Here is a 14,765-nt window from a genome sequence, read left to right as displayed (position 1 = left end):
ACTGATGGATAACACAATACAACACTCTGGTTAAAGTTTAAAATTGCAGTTGTTCAAGACATGATCCTAGAATCTGACCATTTTTCCTGTAGTGATGACACATTTACTGTAAAGATTTTAGTAAGGTCCAGGGTTCCAGGAAATAAGAGCCTGGTTGATCTTCTTATCTAACCAATGTGTGCAAACATTAGTGGTGAAACTTCAAACAGATGGATAGAAAAATAGGTCAGAGACCAGCCAGCCCCTCAGTAGACAGAAGCGTCCATACAGGAGAGCAGAGATGAGAGCCCTGCTGCTCCCAGCTCTTTTGCTGCTGGGGGTAATACACACGGCCCTGACTGCAGAAGGTAGGTACTCCAGGGAAATTACAGGGTAACTCTACCTATGCAGATGCCTAAAAAAAACAAAAACATTACCTTTGAGAGTCATAAATGACAAAGACATATCTAAAGGAGTGTATGTGTGGCATATGCCCTGGGTGCCTCTTACTTTACCTCCTACCACAACATTCCTGGTGTTCCCCATAGAGTTTCTGTTCCTTCCCCCCAAGAGATTGGGCAGCTAGCTGGGCCCCTGCATTAGCTTTGCTCTGCAGCATCATGGGACATGGGGGAAGGTAAGCACAGCAGATCGGATTACATGTTGGAAACTCCAGTCAGGACAGGTAAGCTGCACCAGTACTGCCAGCTCTGGCACTTAAAGAGAAACTCCAACCAAGAATTGAACTTTTTCCCAATCAGTAGCTGATACCCCATTTTACATGAGAAAGACAATAATTTTCACAAACAGACCATCAGGGGGCGCTGTGTGACTGATTTTGTGCTGAAACCCCTCCCACAAGAGGCTCTGAAGACCGCGGTACTGCTGGCAAACAGTTACAATGTAACAATGTTCAGAGACAGGAAATAGCTGTTATTAACTGTCTAACAGACAGAGCAGCTAGAAACAGCTAAATAACCTGCCCACAGTAACAATGTCACCATGTAATAAATGTCAGAATGTGAATCTGGGAGAGGAAAGATTTTACAATGAGCAAACACTGACTAAATCATTTATACATAATTATGGTAAAAAATGAAGCACTTTTTTTACTACATTATTTTCACTGGAGTTCCTCTTTAAACAAGATGGCTGTCTGTTACTCGTGGTCCTGTCTGACATAGGGGTGCATCCTGTCAATGGGGGTCCTGTCTTCCATAGGGGTGCAGCCTGTTACTGCTGGTCCTGTCTGCCATAGGGGTGCAGCCTGTTACTGGTGGTCCTGTCTGCTGTAGGGGTGTAGTCTGTTACTGGTGGTCCTGTCTGCTGTAGGGGTGCAGCCTGTTACTGGTGGTCCTGTCTGCCATAGGGGTGCAGCCTGTTACTGGTGGTCCTGTCTGCTTTAGGGGTGCAGTCTGTTACTGGTGGTCCTGTCTGCTGTAGGGGTGCAGACTGTTACTGGTGGTCCTGTCTGCCATATGGGTGCAGCCTGTTACTGGTGGTCCTGTCTGCTGTAGGGGTGCAGCCTGTTACTGGTGGTCCTGTCTGCTGTAGGGGTGCAGCCTGTTACTGGTGGTCCTGTCTGCCATAGGGGTGCAGCCTGTTACTGGGGGTCCTGTTTTCCATAGGGGTGCAGCCTGTTACTGGAGGTCCTGTCTGCCATAAGGGTGCAGCCGGCTACTGCTGGTCCTGTCTGCCATAGGGGTGCAGCCTGTTACTGGGGGTCCTGTCTGACATAGGGGTGCATCCTGTCAATGGGGGTCCTGTCTTCCATAGGGGTGCAGCCTGTTACTGCTGGTCCTGTCTGCCATAGGGGTGCAGCCTGTTACTGGTGGTCCTGTCTGCTGTAGGGGTGTAGTCTGTTACTGGTGGTCCTGTCTGCTGTAGGGGTGCAGCCTGTTACTGGTGGTCCTGTCTGCCATAGGGGTGCAGCCTGTTACTGGTGGTCCTGTCTGCTTTAGGGGTGCAGTCTGTTACTGGTGGTCCTGTCTGCTGTAGGGGTGCAGACTGTTACTGGTGGTCCTGTCTGCCATATGGGTGCAGCCTGTTACTGGTGGTCCTGTCTGCTGTAGGGGTGCAGCCTGTTACTGGTGGTCCTGTCTGCTGTAGGGGTGCAGCCTGTTACTGGTGGTCCTGTCTGCCATAGGGGTGCAGCCTGTTACTGGGGGTCCTGTTTTCCATAGGGGTGCAGCCTGTTACTGGAGGTCCTGTCTGCCATAAGGGTGCAGCCGGCTACTGCTGGTCCTGTCTGCCATAGGGGTGCAGCCTGTTACTGGGGGTCCTGTCTGACATAGGGGTGCGGCCTGTTACTGGTGGTCCTGTCTGCTGTAGGGGTGTAGTCTGTTACTGGTGGTCCTGTCTGCTGTAGGGGTGCAGCCTGTTACTGGTGGTCCTGTCTGCTATAGGGGTGCAGCCTGTTACTGGTGGTCCTGTCTGCTTTAGGGGTGCAGTCTGTTACTGGTGGTCCTGTCTGCTGTAGGGGTGCAGACTGTTACTGGTGGTCCTGTCTGCCATAGGGGTGCAGCCTGTTACTGGTGGTCCTGTCTGCTGTAGGGGTGCAGCCTGTTACTGGTGGTCCTGTCTGCTGTAGAGGTGCAGCCTGTTACTGGTGGTCCTGTCTGCTGTAGGGGTGCAGCCTGTTACTGGGGGTCCTGTCTACCATAAGGGTGCAGCCGGCTACTGCTGGTCCTGTCTGCCATAGGGGTGCAGCCTTTTACTGGGGGTCCTGTCTGCCATAGGGGTGCAGCCTATTACTGGGGGTTCTGTCTGCCATAGGGGTGCAGCCTGTTATTGGAGGTAAGGTCTGCCCTAGGGGTGTAGCCTGTTACTGGGGATCCTGTCTGCCATAGGGGTGCAGCCTGTTACTGGGGATCCTGTCTGCCATAGGGGTGTAGCCTGTTACTGGAGGTCCTGTCTGCCATAGGGTTGCAGCCTATTACTGGGGGTCATCTCTGCCATAGGGGTGCAGCCTGTCATTGGGGGTCCTGTCTGCCATAAGGGTGCAGCCTGTCATTGGGGGTCCTGTCTGCTATAGGGGGGTAGCCTGTTTCTGGGGATCCTGTCTGCCATAGGGGTACGGCCTGTTGCTGGGGGTCCTGTCTGCCATAGGGGTGTAGCCTGTTACTGGAGGTCCTGTCTGCCATAGGGGTGCAGCCTATTACTGGGGGTCATCTCTGCCATAGGGGTGCAGCCTGTCATTGGGGGTCCTGTCTGCCATAAGGGTACAGCCTGTCATTGGGGGTCCTGTCTGCTATAAGGGGGTAGCCTGTTACTGGGGATCCTGTCTGCCATAGGGGTACGGCCTGTTGCTGGGGGTCCTGTCTGCCATAGGGGTGTAGCCTGTTATTGGGGGTCCTGTCTGCCATAGGGGTGTAGTCTGTTACTGGGTGTCCTGTCTGCCATAGGGGTTCAGCATGTTACTGGAGGTCAGGGCTGCCATAGGGGGGCAGCCTGTTACTGGGGGTCCTGTCTGCCATAGGGGTGTAGTCTGTTACTGGGTGTCCTGTCTGCCATAGCGGTGCAGCTTGTTACTGGAGGTCAGGTCTGCCATAGGGGTGCAGCCTGTTACTGGAGGTCAGTTCTGCCATAGGGGTGCAGCCTGTTACTGGAGGCCAGGTCTGCCATAGGGGTGCAGCCTGTTACTGGAGGTCAGGTCTGCCATAGGGGTGCAGCCTGTTACTGGAGGTCAGGTCTGCCATAGGGGTGCAGCCTGCTACTGGGGGTTTTGTCTGCCTTGGAGATTCTTGTCTGTTACAGGGGGTACTGTAAGTCATGGTGAGTCCTCTCTGTTACAGGGGTCTGTCATGGAGTTACTGTATATTGTTTGGAATGCTGTTTATCGCTGGGAACAGAGCAGGGACAAGGTCCTCCAGCACCCAAGGCTGAGACACCAAAGTGCGCCCCTCCATCCCTCACACCCCAGCCGTCACACACTGATTGCTATTAGACTAAGAGGGCCACAGGGCCCACAACCTCCCCAACACCTTAATATCTAGTTATCTGGCTTGCAGTCACTGCTATGTATCCCCTTTTCTTATTTCTTTCTGCTTCATACACAATTAGGAATGGCAGCTGAATGAATTGTGCGCCCCCTCCTACACTGCGCCCTGAGGCTGGAGCCTCTCCAGCCTATGCCTCGGCCCGGCCCTGGCTGGGAAGGGGGGAGGAAGTCTGTTAATGCAGGTTTGTGTTGGGGGACAGTCTTTTACTGGAGATATGTAATTGTTCCTTGGGATCTGTCATGAGGAGCTGTTCCTAAAGGGGAGGTGGGGGTAACGGTCTTGTAACAAGGGTCTGTCATTGGCACTATCTGTTACTGTGGCCCGTCATATGTCTAGTCTTTACGGGGAATATGCATACTGCTTAATTGTATTAATTTGCAGAAAAGGCTGCTGATTTTTTTTATCTTGCTGCCTACTTGTTACTTGCTGCCTGGTTGATAGAATGCAGAGTGACATCCAATAACTGCCTGGATTTAGGTGAGTTTGATCCTCTGAAATCACTGAATGGCCTTGTTGTCTTTTCAGTGCATGTAAACATTGAAATCCTTATACAAACACAAGGACAGGTCACAGACCAGTGTGAGGGCAAAGGTGGGAGCTCCTGCTGCCAGCTCTTCTGCTATTGGGTGTAGGGTTGTTTCTGTCAACTCATGTGCAAAGCCCCACTATCATCCCTTATTTCATTTATTTTTTTTCCTTCTTCGAACCAGTTTCTGATGCAGCTAATTAAAATCTACGCCTTTTGGAGCCTCTTATGCTAGGTACACACCATACAATTTTCTGGCAGATATACCTGCCAGATCGATTATTTCCAACATGTCCGATCTGAAGTTCGATTGACTTTCCAATCGTTTTTTTGGATCGATTTTCATAAAAGTGAACGTAAATCGGAAAATCGATCGAAAAAACGAGTGCAAAAATGATCGTAAATTGAAAAATTTAATTGGAAATAATCGATCTGACAGGTAAATCTGCCAGAAAATTGTATGGTGTGTACCTAGCATTATACCTTTCAGGGCATAGATTTCAATCTCCTGTTGCTATGCGCTTCTGTTGCCGCTAAACTCAGCTGTCCGTACCCTGTGATCCCTGTAAGCCAATCACAGTGATAACAGACAAAAAGTGAAAAGGGACTCTGAAAAGGTTAATTATGCAATAACCAAGGATTGCCATTGATGAAGCTCCTTCCCTGGGTAACTTGCAATATGCACGTAATTCCATAATGCCCCCATTATATTCTTTAAATTAAGTTGCCCTATAAAAAGAGGCTTCCATTATTTTCCCCTCATAACAAGAGCAGCCATAGCGCATTCTTCCCAGTCTAGCAGGTCCAGCTATAGTTTACACACATAAGAATATTTGGAACTATAATGGGCATAGTCACAAATTTCCCATTAAATCTAGCACCATGATGTCCCCACCTCATAACAAGTCCATTTAACATCTCATCCTATAACAAGTCCTCCCATTATCTGGGCTCTATATAACTTATGTTGTAGTTGCGGTACTTGGGAGATCCAAAGGATGGCAATAGGAGAGTGTGATTATAGGTAGGTGAGCTGTGGGAATATCGGGCTAGGTGCCACTCAAATAGGAGGGTTAGGACCAAGAACTAAAAGAAAAGTAATGATCAATTGGGCTGAAAAGCTACTGGTGAACAGGTCTCACCTCCTCTGATGGCTGTTGTGCTTATACAAGTAAACTAGCTGATGGTATTTATCCCAATGTGCCAGGGGACTCAGTGTCTCCAGAAGCCACCTAGTTCCACTGCGCTGGTGGCTTTGCTGTTGTGGTGCACTAGGCCATGGCACCTAACCTTGGCCTAAATCCGGCCCTGCACATACGTAAACTTGCATACAGATTTATGTACCTTACACACATAATTACAACATGCTAACACAGACATACAACATAACGGGCATACCTACACAGTCACATACAGTCATGCAGCCACACACAGCACCAGTGATAGTAGACTGTAGTTCATGTTCTAACATTTATCATCTTCTCTTTGTTTCTGCTCTCCATCCTGCTGGTCTTCTGTACAGGAAAGGGCAACTCCACAATAAAAATGTTGATACGGACCACTAGGTGGCACTTAAGGCATTGAACTGAATAGCACCTGCCTAGAAACAGCGGTGACTGATTTTTAGTCTCTGAGGATGTGGATGCTCCTGGTGTCACTGTCTAGGTTGTAACATTTCCAATGTTCAGACTAAAAGGGGACTGGCACAGTCTGAATCTGGGGCAAACCCAGGATTTTCGAGGGGGGGGGGGGGGGAATCCTCAGCCACGCACAATCCTGTATAATAATCTGCCTGTGTCCCTGTGTCCTCCTCTGTCCCTGTGTCTGTGCATTTAGGCCAGTGCGCATGTGCGGCACGTGGGCAGACTTTAAACAGCACAGGAGGATGGTTGCAGGGGACCGGCGTGTGCGCGTGCATTGCGGCATGCGTGCGCGTTGTGGCCATTGTGTTGTGTTACCTGGGGCTTCTACCAGCCCCCTGCAGAGGTCCTGTCCCACACCAGTCCTCAAGGATTCTCTGGTGTCACCTCAGCCATCTTACAACTGCACCTGCGTGGCCATGGCCGCACGCATCCTCGCTCCTGTTTACGTTGCCGGGTGCATCCTGCGAGGTTTCCTTGTACTGCGCTTACGCAGGACACGAATGAGGATGTGCACGGCCGTGCAGGCACAGCTGCCATCTACTTGTAAGTCGGCGGTAACGAAAGTGAGCCGCGACGAGGGATTGGAGGATCCTTGAAGACCAGCGTGGGACAGGATGTTTGCAGGGGCCCGGGAGAAGCCCCAGCCAGGTAAGTGGCTGGATAGTGTTAGGGCCCGTTTCCACTAGGGCGGTTTTGCCGGCGATTCTGCAGAGTTTACCCGCACATGATTCGCACGGGGAAACTCTGCCATAGGAGATGACGGCGCCGCGGCGGAATCGCTTGCGGGAGCGATTCGCCCGGAACCCCCCGCAGAATTCACCACGGAGGCTGCGAATCCCATAGCCGTGCATGGCACGGCTCATGGGATTCGCCTGCGATCCCGCCCACCGGCTCAGTGCGGCGTGCGTCTGCGAGACGCACACCGCACTAGTGGAGACGAGCCCTAATGGTTAAGGGCTCTGCCTCTGACACAGGAGACCTGGGTTCAAATCTCGGCTCTGCCTGTTCAGTAAGCCAGCACCTATTTCAGTAAGGAGTTTCTTGGGCGAGTCTCCTTAAACACTGCTACTGCCTACTGAGTGCGCTCTAGTGGCTGCCTCGCAAGCGCTTTGAGTCCGACAGGAGAAAGGCGCTATACAAATACTGCCATTATTAAGTGAAACATTAAGAAAAAAAATTGAAGATCTCCTTTAAGAAAAATGTGATAAGCTGTATTCATTCTGCTTTGACAAATGGCATCCTCAAAGGCGTAAAAACAATTGTTGGCTTCTACATTGCTTATGCAATAAAAGGATTGTAACTTGGATTGTCAGATACTATTTGAAAATATTAATAATCCTAAACTTCCATTCCTGCATTTGTTATGCTGTTTTCACTGATCACTGATGATTTCATATGTTCTTGTTATAGATTCCTGTGCAGGTCGATGTTTGGAGGGCTTTAATGCCGATAAAAAATGTCAATGTGACGACTTATGTACGTATTACCAAAGCTGCTGTGCTGACTACAAGAGCGTTTGCAATGTTAAGGGTGAGTTAATAAGTTATGATGCGTTGCAATTTTGTCTTACTCACTTCTTTTAGCTAGAACCTTGCAACAATAATAAACACATACCAAAAAAGCAAAAAAATCATATTGAGAGGACAGGAGGAATCGTTCTTCTGATTGATTTTCTCACAGAAGTTAATGGAAATCGATCAGAAACTAAATCTGTCCAAAAACCTCATTGTGTATTACGGGATCTATTTGTTCTGTTTACACTTGTTGTTTACAATGTTGAATGTACATGTCTATACATTTGGCCTAGGTCTCTCCGGTATAAAAGGCTTAATAGTTACTGGAATTCCTATTGTGCCTATGACATTTGCGTTTACTGGCTCCCCTGCATGGGATGAATCATTGTTCTCTACATTTACGTTTGTTTACAATACTGTTATTATTGAAGCATTTAATAAAACATTTTGAAACCAAAAAAGCAAAAAAAAATAAAAACATGTGGGAATGATGATGCATCTGGACCAACATCAGTTATGACAACAGTGCGTTATATAATAGCTAAAGCAAGAAGTTTTGAATCAGGATGATATGGTGTCAGGGAACACATGTAGGTTACATTGTAGGAAGCATCACAAAAATAGACAAAAGAAACAGTTGACATTATAAACTGAATTACTATAATTGATAAACTTGTATTGGTACATCACAGCCAAGAAGTCCACCCATTTCTCACCTTTTGTATAATGTAGACAATGGCACCATAGATTACATTGGGGGCAACAAATTGCATCATAATGACTAACCATATAAGTAATTTGCTGAAATCAAAAGTAACATTGTAATGCTACGTACACACATGCGACAACGATCGTTCGTTGAGGACGACGAACGAACTTTTAATTGACGAAAGAACGACCAAAGTAAAGTTAGTTGTAAAAAGTGTGTAACGATCACATCGTTAGAACGAACGTTACACCACGTAAAAGCACTTAATGCGCCTGCGCATAAAATTGTAAAGATCCTTGGAGAAAAAGTGAAATACGCATGTCCAGCCTGGTACGAACGATCGTTTCCAACGATGTACCACTTTTGCTAACGATCGTCGGTGGTAAAAATCCGCCAAGACAGAACTTTGTTTTGTAGCGATTTCCCTCGTTCGCCGTTTGCCTTAATAGTCGTTGGTTCGTTTTTTGTAACAATCGTCGTTGGTAAAGATCGGGGAACGATCGTTACAAACGACTATAGTCGCATGTGTGTACGCACCTCAAGAGGATGCAGAAATTGGGCTTGATTCACACAACCTCATGCACTATCTCATCTTACTTATTTTTAACCTCAACGATAAGGAGAGATAATTCATGAGATAAAGCAGATAAAGGGAGATAAGCCATGAGCTAAACCAGATAAGAAGAGATGTTTCATGAAATGAACAGAGAAAAAAAAAGTATATTGTGAGCTAAAACAATTATAGATACATATTGGACCTGATCCAATTCACCTTTTATCCCAGGTTTTCTCATCAATAAAATGCCTTTAACGCCACCAGCAGCAAGCAAGAGAATATTATGAATTATTTTGACACTACCTTTTCACCTACTTTTAGAAACTTTTCAAATGCAAAGTGCTAAAAAGTTATTGTGAACAGAAGATGAAAATGATCTCCTAGGAGAAAACTTAAACAAAAAAGTGAATTAGGTCAGGCCCATTGTGAGTTAATGTTGGTTCAAAAGAACTTATCTTATGCATTATCTCTCCTTATCTGTTTATCTCAAGAATTATCTCATCTTGGGGTATATTCAGGAAAGAAAGGTAAAGTGCATGGTACCCTGGCAGCGTGCACATCACCCAGGAAACAAGGGTTGCGCTAACTGCGCATAGAGCTATCTTACTGTCAGGAATACCAGTAAAATGTTTTTTACTGTTCTTTGTTTAATACACCCCTTTATTTCTTTTACTTCACAATTTTTAATATTAAAAAATATAGTATGAATTTTTATTTGAGGTTGCAGTTATGTTTTTCAGCATGTGTTCTATAGGGAGGGAATACATGTTTAAAAGCAGCATTACCTGCTATGTGTTGGCGATCATTGCAGTCATCAATGTGGCCTTTTTGTTGTATATAGTGAGAGTTATATTTTCCCTGCATTATGGGGTTCACCACTTACCATGGCCTTTACAATTCAGGATCAGAGGGTGACTCCACTATCTCCCCCCCAAAAAGTTGCATTTCACTTAATATACATGATGATAAAAGTATTATTGTCACTTTAGAAGAGTTCCTAGCGACATCAAAATGTTCAAATGAACCAGTTTACCTTGAAGTGGTTTTGATAAATTTGCACAAAAGCCTCACAGAAAATGCCCACAGTGCATGTCTCCCTCTTAGATTACCTGAGGTGACAAAAGAAAGAAACAGATACCAAAGAAAAAGAAAGCCTCTGAATCCTGTAGAGGTTTCCCACGTCCTCCTGGCCCCAGCATTGCCACATGTGCACCGCCGAAAGAAAAGCTTGTCAGATTTGTGATTGCGACTGTGCACCTCTTCATGCATGAGCCCCATTACAGTGCGCCTGCGCGAGTATGTTTATGCCTGCGCAGTAAGCCAGATCAGCTTGTGCACAAGCGGCTCCATGCTACCATGCAGGCAAGACTATACTTGTACAGCAACAATCATACATGAATAAGAGCCGCAAAGTAACTTCGTGAGGGTCCTGGGTAGCAAATGCATCGGTTAGAGCGCAGGAGAATTGGGCGCAGCCGGCGCCACCATAAATCGTAGCAGGAATTACGGCTATAGCAGAGCACAGAGAGTAACTTCGGCGCCGTCAGAAGAAGGAGCTGAAGTTACTTTTAAAACACTGTAATTCGCCCCCCAGCAATAGCTGGAAGCCGAATTACATCATTCCCCACCATCCATGTGGACCTGGATGGGGAATAGTAATTAACACTGCTGGGAAGGGTAAGCCATATATTGGCTGTATCCTGCACCCAAGTCTCCTGGCACAGCGACAGTAGGGGGCGAAGAGGGCACGGGAAGTCTCTGGAGGTAAGGCCCGTTCTAGGTACAATTGGGCCCCCCGCACAATATTATCCTGGGGACCACCTTGACAGACCCTTTGTTGCTGCCAAATTCGCACACCACCCCACCAACTTTAATTTGATCTCAGGGTCACCTGCACTTTAGCTTCTCGACTCTTTCAGCCGACACACACTCCTCCATATATCTGTGGCTCCGTGCACTACCGTTTTCTTTCTCGCAGGGACACCTCTCCTCTGTGACCAGCACATGTTACTACATGTAGTACATGCCCAGACTGGGACAGGTGAGGAGGAGCCTCGGGACCAAAATAAAGTTGGGGTGCACGGGGCCAGGGGTTCTTGGGCAATTACCTAGGTTGCCCTTATGGTAGTGCCGATCCTGTCTGGAAGATCCAACGGCTTCTCTCTACCTAGGTAAGTATCCGTTTTTTTGGCTGAGGTTTGCATTGGGTCCACCTTAAGCCATTTTTTACCTTTAACTCCATTAGATTGAAGGACTTGAATCGGTGACTTTAACACTGCAAGGATAGCGTGGTAATTGTGATTCCTTTTGTACAGAAACCCGGGGTGACGTGTTTAACGTTCCTGAGGATGAGTATGACACTACAGATGGTGACACAACCCCTGGAGATCTCCTTGAGGAAACCACAGTTGCAACAGAGCCTCCTGCCAAGGAGACACCAACAGAGGCACCAACAGAGGAGACTCTGTGCACGGAATCTGTTACAGAAGCTGTCCCAGAAGAGCTATGCAGTGGAGAACCGTTTGATGCCTTTACCAACTTAAAAAATGGCTCAATTTATGCTTTCCGAGGTATAAAGAGTCATTGGTCAGTTTTAGAAATCCCAGAACGCCATTCAGGCCTGGAGCCTCCCTATCTACAGGGATTCTCACTTTACAAGAGTTTAAATTGACATTGATTCAAACAAAAACAAAAAAAAAATACTGTCTGCTAAATCTGCCATTAGGCTTGAGTTACAGAGAAAGGTATAGAGTAACATGAATTATTGAGATGCTGGAGAGGGAGGAAGTGTAATAGACAAGGCTAGGTGGTCTGTTTCCTGCGCATACAGCGCTGTACTCTGCTAAGAGACGTTTACTAAGATATGGCACTCTGCAGAGATTGGCTTTGCATTTGGTAAGCTACAAAGGTATGAGATTTTGTGCAGCCCAGATATGTACTCTACAGAGATTTACACTGAGATCAGGGGCGTAAGTAGACTTAATTGGGCCACTATGAAAAAATGATAGCATGAGACCCCCTTGGTCCCCAAACCCCATGAGGGTCACATGATTGGGAGTCGGTGAATGACATGCTAGTCTGCATGGTGGGAGGGGCAATGATGGTCTTTGTGAGCAAACGGGTAGGTTTTTTTGTTATTCAAAAATTCATTATAGGGAGCATGAGATATACCAATAGTATCAAAATGTATTAATCACTTATGAAAACACAACGATATCCACAAAGTTAAAACCAATTAAAACTCACATTACTATAGCTACAGCTACCATACAGGACTTAAAGAGACTCTGAAGTCTCTAAAAAAAAGTATTTTTATTTCATAAATGTGTTTAATACTTTAGCCCTAACTAAACCGCCGCATTCCCGCCGCTATAAACTATTTAAATCCCCCAAACTCCCCCCTCCCTCTCCCCTGCAAAATCCACGACTTTCTTGGTCGTGGATTTTGCTGCCCTGTGCGCTTCCATATGAGGCAAGGCTATGAGCTGCAGCCCTGCCTTACACACGTCTGTCAGCGGCGGATCTTCGCCTCTCCCCCGCCCCTCTCAGTGAAGGAAGACTGAGAGGGGCGGGGAAGAGGCGGCGAGCCGCCGCTGACAGACGCGTGTGAAGCAGGGCTGCAGCTCATAGCCCTGCCTCACACGGAAGCACTCCCCGTAGTGTGCCCCAGGGAGTTTGGGGGGATTTAGATAGTTTATAGTGGCGGGATGCAGCAGTTTAGTTAGGGATAAAATATTAAACATATTTTTGAAATAAAAACATTTTTTAGAGACTTCATAGTCTCTTTAAAGGTTATGCATAACGACTCATAGGTGCACCTTTTTCTTCCAATATACCGGCATATATCGCGCATTTGTGCGTCTTCAGGCCCCTTTAAATCCTGTGTAGCATGCTATAGATTGCCATCCACCGTTTGCATTATCTTCAAGCCACCCTTATGTAATATAATAATTTTCCAGCAGCCTCTTGTTCAAACAGTCTCTCAAAGAAACACCCCCATTACGTGTAGCATTAAGCTGCACAACCCTATTTGCCAAGCTTTCAACGGAGCTAACTTAAAGCGGAATATAACCCTGCATTTCAACTTTGCTCTAAAACGTTATTTACAGCATAATATATGCAACCAGCATTTTTTTTTACTAGACCAGCATTGGAAGGGTTACACACAGTGCTTTAAAGTTCCGTGGAGAGAAATGCAGACGCATCCGAAGTTTAAATAGATACATTTAAGTAAACACAATGTAACAAGTGTGGAATGTGACTCACTCTCTGACTGTGCAGGAGCTCCCATACACAAAGAGAGTGGGTCACATTCCTCACTTGTTACATTGTGTTTACTTAAATCTATCTATCTAAACTTCGGATGCGTCTGCATTTCTCTCCATGGAACTTTAAAGCTCTGTGTGTAACCCTTCCAATGCTGGTCTAGTAAAAAAAAAATGCTGGTTGCATATAATATGCTGTAAATAATGTTTTAGAGCAAAGTTGAAATGCAGGGTTATATTCCGCTTTAATGTGAAATCCAGCAAGGTAGTGAACTCAGCAGGCAACCTTACATCCAAGTGTCATTAACGCTAGCCTTATATATTGACCCAGTCCGCCAGCATAGCTCGTACTCACGTGCCCTGTCGAGTTAGCAGGGACTCATCACTGCTCTCTTAATTCCTCCAGGCCGATATTGTTTTCTGGATGCGGCGGTTTTACTTTGAAAGCTTGCACTGATTGCGTGCTCCGGGAGCGAGGCAACCAAGGAAAGAGGGGCGTAGGCACAAGGGTGGATCGATGCGGCCAGCGTAGCCGGCGGGATGACGTCACCAAGCACGTGACACGTTTCGCCAATAGGCTGCTTCAGACGTGTGTCTTCCCTTGGTTGCCTCGCTCCCGGAGTACGCAATCAGCGTGAGCTTTCAAAGTAAAACTGCTGCATCCAGAAAGTACAATATTTTCATCAGATGAAGTCTTTCAAAAAAATCAGAAAGTTGGATTTTACAATCATATCTGAAGAGAGAAAATGCCCTAAATGATCCATTTATGGGAACAATCAAGAATTACCTTCGAATTACTTTTGATCGTAAAACGTGCATGGAAAGATCGCATCTGATGAAAAAACTGTACCACTAATGGGCACCTTAAAGAGACACTAAAGTGGAAAAAAAATATGATATCATTAATTGGTTGTGTAGGACGGATATTTACTAGAACATTAGTAGCAAAAAAAAATATTTTCATATTTTTATTTTCAGTTATACAGCTTTTTTTTTATAACATTGCATCATTCTTTAATATTTGCAGTTTACACACTACTCAGCATTCTAAATGTTTTTTACAGAGCAGGCTGTGAACTTTTGGCCTGTCCTGAACTGTTCTCTGCAAAAGAAAAAACAATACAGTTAAGATAACAGCCTTCAGAATACAGAGCTCTTTGCCACTTTGAAAGTGGTGGAGCTCAATGGCAATTTGCATAGATAACAACTGGAGTTTCTTAACTCTTCCTGTACTGGAAACAACATTAGACTTATGTCTCTGCTCCTAATGCTTTATTTCTTTGCTGTACTACACATACAAATCATTATATAAAAAAAAAATTTCGCTTCAGTGTCTAGGATCTATGATTCATATTTATGTGGTGTAAGCAGTGTCATAACTATACAGATGGAAATCAGTCATGGCAGCATCAGTAGGAGGGAAGATATGTATAATTAATTACTGATCCTTTAAGGTTTCTCATTTTAAAGTGATTCTTAAGTTAAAATAAAAAAATAATTTTAACTTACTTGGGGCTTCTAGTAGCCGCCTGGAGTATTCCTGTGCCCACGATGCCGGTTCTAGTCCCTCCA

The 14,765-nt window shown here is 46.0% G+C and overlaps 1 protein-coding gene across 1 annotated transcript in view; it reads left to right on the top strand.

Annotated features, from left to right (window-relative positions):
• Window positions 1–237: 237 nt before the first annotated feature.
• VTN (vitronectin) overlaps window positions 238–14,765 on the top strand; it is a 41,242-nt gene continuing 26,714 nt past the window's right edge. Inside the window, exons 1-3 of the mRNA XM_068270091.1 lie at window positions 238–347; window positions 7,560–7,679; window positions 11,244–11,498. Of these exons, the coding sequence (XP_068126192.1) occupies window positions 281–347; window positions 7,560–7,679; window positions 11,244–11,498 (442 nt within the window). The 5' untranslated portion in view covers window positions 238–280. The remainder of the gene's footprint in view (window positions 348–7,559; window positions 7,680–11,243; window positions 11,499–14,765) is intronic.

The sequence above is a fragment of the Hyperolius riggenbachi genome, chromosome 2 (genome assembly GCF_040937935.1).
Source record: "Hyperolius riggenbachi isolate aHypRig1 chromosome 2, aHypRig1.pri, whole genome shotgun sequence".
Lineage (NCBI taxonomy): Eukaryota > Metazoa > Chordata > Amphibia > Anura > Hyperoliidae > Hyperolius > Hyperolius riggenbachi.
The sequence above is the reverse complement of the archived record's forward strand: the minus strand, read 5'-3'. Positions and strand labels throughout refer to the sequence as shown.